Source organism: Ostrea edulis, chromosome 8 (assembly GCF_947568905.1).
Source record: "Ostrea edulis chromosome 8, xbOstEdul1.1, whole genome shotgun sequence".
In the NCBI taxonomy this organism is placed as follows: Eukaryota; Metazoa; Mollusca; class Bivalvia; order Ostreida; family Ostreidae; genus Ostrea; species Ostrea edulis.
Window position 1 is genome coordinate 38,575,634 of NC_079171.1, and position 8,032 is coordinate 38,583,665.

Here is an 8,032-nt window from a genome sequence, read left to right on the forward strand (position 1 = left end):
CCCTACACATTTGCGTCATTTCCTCAAGTATCTCCTCATAGGAAAGTGTGCAGATTAAGTCCTGAACATTTGCAGATTAAGTCCTAAACATGTAGAGATTAAGTCCTGAACGTGTGCAGATTTTAAAAGTCCTGTACATGTGCAGATTAATTCCTGAACATGTGCAGATAAGTCCTGAACATGTGCTGATTAAGTCTTGAACATCTGCAGATTAAGTCCTGAACATGTGCAGATTAAATCTTAAACATGTAGAGATTAAGTCCTAAACATGTGCAGATTAAGTCCTGAACATGTGCAGATTAAGTCCTGAACATGTGCAGATTAATTCCTGAACATGTGCAGATAAGTCCTGAACATGTGCTGATTAAGTCTTGAACATCTGCAGATTAAGTCCTGAACATGTGCAGATTAAGTCCTGAACATGTAGAGATTTAGGTCCTAAACGTGTGCAGATTAAGTCCTGAACATGTAGAGATTTAGGTCCTAAACGTGTGCAGATTAAGTCCTGAACATGTGCAGATTAAATCTTAAACATGTAGAGATTAAGTCCTAAACATGTGCAGATTAAGTCCTGAACATGTGCAGATTAAGTCCTGAACATGTAGAGATTAAGTCCTAAACGTGTGCAGATTAAGTCCTAAACGTGTGCAGATTAAGTCCTGAACATGTGCAGATTAAGTCCTGAACATGTGCAGATTAAGTCCTGAACGTGTACAGATTAAGTCCTGAACATGTAGATATTTTGATTTGATTTAAACATAGTTTATTGAGAAACTCAACAGGATTGGGCAACAGGCATAACCTATGTAGGCCCTCTCCCTAGAGATCAGGGAAGTGAAGATTCCACGGAGTGAGTTTCTGAGGAAAACATTTCTACTAGGAATTTCCTGGTTTACTGTAGCTGTGTTCTGTACGGGATGAGTCCATTTTCGTGTCAGAAATATCGTCTGCATCACGATAATCGTCAACAGGGTTGCAGACGGGTAAATGAGATTTTCAATTCGAAATGGAACGGCCAATTGTTTCAAAATATATCGTCTGATTTCACACGCCACCATGTCGCCTTGATGAGAAGGTGCTACATGTATCCGTGACAACGACAACGTCTTTATTCTCACAAACTAATTCAACCTGGAAATTGGACTCTGTCCTTAATATAACTTATAAATTTACATAATTTTAACAAAAATTTTCTAATAAAGTTATCATATTTATTGAAGTGATATATTTCAAGTAAACAGAATTCTCTCATGGATGCAATATCAACATTACTACATTTTAAAAGATAGTGATATTCGTCTCCAATTTCATCTAAATCGAAAAAGTGCACATTTTTTGTACGGGATGAGTCCATTTTCGTGTCAGAAATATCGTCTGCATCACGATAATCGTCAACAGGGTTATCTACCAGTTTCAATTGATAGTTTTACATTACAGCATCTATATTTACATAATATTTTTTACATTTTTGTTTGGGAGGTGTATGAGATAACTTTCTAAATTCAGTGTTGTGTATAAAATTCTATAGTTGATTGCTTTAGGCGAAACAAAAATATTGCTAAATATGCCATTTATTTACCAATGATCATACAATATTCTATAAGCAGTATTTCGTAACTATTTTACACCAGGAAAACTAATCAAGATTCATATCAAACAAAGCAATATAAACAGGCATTGGGCAATCTATAGAATGTATTATATATATTCATTATATATACAGTCTTCCCCACATGATTTATTTCACTTCAATGATTTCACACATTTCAATATTTCATCTTCGTATATAGGTTCATTAATACCAGTGTTTACACAGGTAAATGGACCTCACGTGAATTTCACTTGAAATACTGTTCATGTGAAATTCACATGAACCTTTCACGTGAAATTCACGTAAATTTCATGTGAATTTCACGTGAAAAGTTATTCACATGAAATTCACATTAATATATACACATGAATTTCACGTGAACAGCAACTCACTTGAAATTCACGTTAATTTTTTTACATGAATTTCACGTGAAAAGCATTATATATCACTTTTCACATTAGTTCTTTGCAACAAATTTTAATATGATTTTGATTTTCGACGGGAAATAATGTGAACGGTGATTCACGTGAATTTGACGTGAAAAGATTCACACGAATTTCACTTGAAAGTTCTCCATGTGATATTCACACAAACAATTTCACACGAATTTCACGTGAAAATCTACCGATCACGTTAAAAATGTCACAAGAAAAGCGATTAAAGTGAAATATTCACACTAAAAGTTTGAACACTTCTTGCTATATTCAAGCGAAAAACTTAAAATTAAGGTAAATATAAAAAGATATGGAGATTAGGCAAATTACGTTAGAGTACATAAATTTATAAAATGCTGGCATTATTTTTCTCTTAAGAATTAAGAAATGAATTAAATCTCCCATCATTATAAATATTAATGAAAGCACATGACCATGAATTAAAGGACCATTTGAAATTTGCAATAGAGTAGTGCGTTTTAAATTAACAAAGCTTAGAATATCTGCCCACCCTTTACAAATTGAAACTGGTAGATATTCAAAACCATGTATTCCAAAAGATTGTCATTTTTGTCAGTTTTGAAAAACTACTGTAGAAGATGAATTACATTTTTTTTTATATCGTTGCTTAATGATGTTAGTAACAGGCTACCTGTCGGGGTGCACTTGGGCTGTTTACATACATGTGATTTGAGGGTAGTATTGTGCAGACCTGTGAGAAAAAATGCCATGGTATAGTTTTTCCATCGTCGGTAGACGAGGCGCCGGTACATGTAACGGGTCATTCTTTGATACTGGTGAACACGAGAAAGTCTCACTTTAATATATATTTTCTTTGCATAAATAATGCAAAACGATGTGATATTGGATATCATTTTATTCAGAGTGAATGTGAGAAATAAAATAAGATAACATTTACGTGATAATACCAACCTAATTTAAATTATATACTAAACACTTTTTTAAAAAATGCGCATGGAAAATGGGACAAAGATGGGTGCATGTCATTAAGTGGCAATAAAGTATTCCGTTTGAATTGGGATGTACGGTTTTTTAGTTCCACTATATACATTTATAGTTGATAGTATATTCATTTCTTCTAAAGACAAAAACATAACTAGAGTCACGTGATCTTTACCATCAGCATTCAATTCTTTGAAGAATCCATACAATTCTTTGATGTGTATATTTGATTTTGGTTTGGGGTAATTGCTCTAAATAATCTTCCAAAATTCTTTTGGATTTCTGGATCTTAAAGTACCAAGTTTGGTTTTTAATGTAGAGTTATGATTAGTGACTGGCCTCTTTAAAGTGTGCTTAAATCTTCTCTCCTTCTCATATAAATCAGTTTTGAATATTTCACCACCATATTTTTCAAACTTTCTCTTTGCTTTTCTAAAGTTTTGTCGTGCATTATTACAACATTTCGTAAACCATAGTTTTTAAATTTTACATTTACTCATAACGTTAACATATCTAACTATAGTGCCAAAACTAGGTTTGCAGAGGAAACAAGAATAATTGAAATACTTTCTGTTACTTCATTGATGAAGTCACTATTCACCTCAGCAGTACTAATCAATCATAACCTGTCAGCTACACTTTCACTGTGTTAAGTTTTCTTATTATCATCCCATTTACATACCGTTAATTTTGACTACGGATAACTCCTTTTACCTGGTCAAGATATACGGCTTACGGTGGTTGTGTCCGGTCGACAGGGGATGTTCACTCCTCCTGGGCACCTGATCCCACCTCTGATATATCCAGGGATCCGTGTTTACCCAACTCTTTACTTTGTATTGCTTATTGGAGTTATGAGATTGATCACTGTTCGTTATCTTTCACCTTTTAGTTATCACATCATGATTATTGCAATTTACATCGTTACATATAACATTAACAATTGGTTTTTCACATTTTAATTCGACACTTAATGCATTATGCACATCAGATAAAGCAGAAGTGAAGGGTTATACACCAAAATCGGACATTAAACTGATACAATCTACATACAATAATCAATAACACTCTATTTTTACATGTGAAATTTCCGACGTTTCAATGAGAACTCCTCCATTAAGTATAAACAGATTATCATATTTGCATAAGTCCAGTAAATGACGACCATTGTGTATTGATTCTATCATCACGTGATATTTTAAGTTTGGAAATCCCCTAGTCTTCTGCTAAATACATGTATATATCATTTGAAAATATACCTTCATTTTCAAAATTGTCATTTTCAGATAAATCAATACAATCGTTGAATTTAGCAGATCTACTATTGAAATCACCAATAATATTTATCTATCTATCTATCTATCTATCTATCTATATATATATACATATATATATAATATGTAAAACTTATACGGTACCAATTTTGATTCACCAGATGCGCATTTCGACAAATAATGTCTCTTCAGTGATGCTCAACCGAAATGTTTGAAATCCGAAATAACTATGAAGTTTTAGAGCTAAATATAGCCGAAACCAGCGTGCCAAACAAGTGGAGCCAAATTCGTCCAAGGATAAGAGCTATGCATGAGGGAGATAATCCTTAATTTTGAAATGAATTTTTAAATTTTACAACAGCAATTAAATTTACATCCGTATTTTCAAGCTAGTAACGAAGTACTTAGCTACTGGGCTGTAGAGACCCTCGGGGATATATATATATATATATATATATATATATATATATATATATAGAGTTGTTATTCAAAGATATTAAATCGTTTTCAATTTGTGTGAATATATTTGGTGAAGAGAATGTCGAGTTTTCTGGTGGTATACATACAGCTCCTGATAAAGTATTCTCTATAAGAGTGAGCAATTCACCTTTAGTAAAGATCCATAAGACACTGCTACATGTTGATTCGACAAGTTTTAAAAAAGGAAGCTAACTCTTGCCTTACATGTATTGCTATACCACCTGATCTATGTGATGGCAGTTCGTGTCTATTGTTCAAGAAACAAAAGTAACCCTGTATACCAACATTATGAGCATCAGCCCCATCAGTTTTAGTTTCACTAAAACATAAAATATCGTACTTACGAACTTCTTGTATAAATTCAGGACACATTTAAGTTCACTTTTTAATCCGCATACATGTACCGATACTAAAGTTAAAATTCTGCCCGGATGTCAAGAAAAGTACATTCATCGAGAACCAGGAACAAGGCCTTCCGTTGTCCACGTGATATGATGGACGAAATCGGAAGTTTTGATAGCGGGATCAAGAGTCTGTTGTCATGGGTGTTTCACTTTCATGTACGCCGAGAGGAAAACTAATTCCTTGGACAGCATCCGTTTGGAAAAGGTTCAAAGTGTTCCGGACGGTTTATGATATGTATTCTTCATGACTTCCGTGTATCATGTGCTTAGAAGTGCTTGGAAGTTGTTAAGGCGCTGAAGAGGTGTTATTGTCCTTGCAATTTCTCCATATATTTCGCATAATTTTAGGAGGCACCCGGTGACTTGTTACAATCTTGTTTGTTTTGTACATACATCCGGGCTTCAAAGGTACCGTATTGAAGCCCTCCATATGAATCATGTTAAACCCGAGTTTCCTCATACAGAGGGAAACATATACATCCTCCAGAAAAACGAAGGGGATGTTTTTGGACACGTTATACACTCTGTGTACCACATTCATACTCGTCACGTACCCCGTGCCCGAACAATAAACAGGATACTTTTTGTGGGGATAATTCTCGTACGACATATACCATTTAGACGATTTTTCTCTGATTGGAATGCGAATCAAATTACAAAAACCGGCGATCGATTTTTGTAGAGTATTCTCATTCTTGCGAATAATCTTTTTCAATGATATTAAATTCACAAACATGTCGTCATCTGTTTTCATGACGAACTTGGCGTCTTTACATTTAGTGCTGGCCCATTTAAATCCCATCATAGTTTTTAGCGTCAGATTATGGTAAGTGTCTATGAAGTCTTCCTGAATGATATCCCGATAAAATAGGTTTTCTCTTTGCACAGCTATCTGTATTTTAATATTAGGTGTAAATCCAAGCAAAAAGGCATATCTGACGTCAGCAGTGTTTTGTCGCGTCAGGGATAACCACGTGTCACGCAGCGCTGCCCTTCTGTCGGTATTCTGATGCGCAGTAGTAATGAGCACCAGTGTATGAACCTTTGTCATGTTCCCTTCTGTGCTGCAGATGTCTTCATTATCCATAATATACGAATAATCATGAACGAAACACTCATTGCACACATCAGGTCGTAGAGATACAAGGGTTTGACGGGTAGTAGATTCCATAGAATAGCTTGCTGACGGAAATTTCGAAACCTTTGTACTAGGAATTTCCTGGTTTACTGTAGCTGTGTTCTGTACGGGATGAGTCCATTTTCGAGTCAGAAATATCGTCTGCATCACGATAATCGTCAACAGGGTCGCAGACAGGTAAATGAGATTTTCAATTCGAAATGGAACGGCCAATTGTTTCAAAATACATCGCCTGATTCCCCACGCCACCATGTCGCCTTGATGAGAAGAGTGCTATCCGTGACGGATGTCAAGAAATGTATATTCATTGAGAACCAGGAACAAGGGCTTCCGTTGTCCACGTGATACGATGGGTGAAAGCCGAATTTTCAATAGAGAGATCAAGAGTGTGTTGTACTGTGAGTTGCTTCGGTCAACGTTACATGTATAACCGGACAGTTCTGGGATCCACCCCGGCGTTACATCTCTTGTTACATGTATAACCGGACAGTTCTGGGATCCACCCCGGCGTTACATCTCTCACGTTTAAAACAGGTAATGATTGTTCCTTCGCCAAGCAAAGGGCACTATTAGTGAATTCGAGTCGCGTATTTTGGGGGGAATATGACTGGGAAGAAAGGAAGGTCCTTGTCATAGTCGGCGTTGATATTACAAAGAATTCTCACTGCTACGGCCTCGGGTGTAGGCATGGATCAAAATTTGTGACGCTTCACTTAAAGGTCGTGACGTTTCTGCATGAGTGAAAAATTATCAAACAGTAAAACGGTCTGTTTATTACAAACTCTGTTTATTACACAGTCTGTTAATTACACAGTCTGTTTATTACACAGTCTGTTTATTACACAGTCTGTTTATTACACTGTCTGTTTATTACACAGTTTGTTCATTATACTGTCTGTTTATTACAATTTGTTTATTACACAGTCTGTTTATTATACTGTCTCTTTATTACACAGTCTGTTTATTACACTGTCTGTTTATTACACTGTGTGTTTATTACACTGTTTGTTTATTACACAGTCTATTTTTTACACTGTTTGTTTATTACACAGTGTATTTATTACACTGTCTGTTTATTACACAGTCTGTTTATTACACAGTCTGTTTATTATACTGTCTCTTTATTACAGTCTGTTTATTACATTGTCTGCTTACTACACTGTTTGTTTATTACACTGTTTGTTTATTACACTGTCTGTTTATTACACTGTTTGTTTATTACACAGTGTATTTATTACACTGTCTGTTTATTACACAGTCTGTTTATTACACTGTCTGTTTATTACACAGTGTATTTATTACACTGTCTGTTTATTACACTGTTTGTTTATTACACTTTCTGTTTATTACACTTTCTGTTTATTACACTTTCTGTTTATTACACAGTCTGTTTATTACACTGTCTGTTTATTACACTGTCTGTTTATTACACAGTCTGTTTATTACACAGTCTGTTTATTACACAGTCTGTTTATTACACTGTCTGTTTATTATATTGTCTGTTTATTACAGTCTGTTTATTACACTGTGTGTTTATTACACAGTCTGTTTATTACACTGTTTGTTTATTACACTGTCTGTTTATTACACTGTGTGTTTATTACACTGTGTGTTTATTACACAGTCTGTTTATTACACTGTCTGTTTATTACAGTCTGTTTATTACACATTCTATTTATTACACAGTCTGTCTATTACATTGTCTGTTTATTACACAGTCTGTTTATTACACTGTTTGTTTATCACAC

General features: G+C 34.7%; 1 protein-coding gene across 1 annotated transcript; it reads right to left on the reverse strand.

The window, feature by feature from the left end:
* Positions 1 to 5,432: 5,432 nt before the first annotated feature.
* Positions 5,433 to 7,131, reverse strand: LOC125663199 (beta-1,3-galactosyltransferase 5-like). The gene has a single exon (XM_048895502.2). The coding sequence runs from the start codon at positions 6,534 to 6,536 to the stop codon at positions 5,433 to 5,435; it is 1,104 nt and encodes a 367-aa protein (XP_048751459.1). The 5' UTR covers positions 6,537 to 7,131.
* Between the last annotated feature and the right edge of the window lie 901 nt (positions 7,132 to 8,032).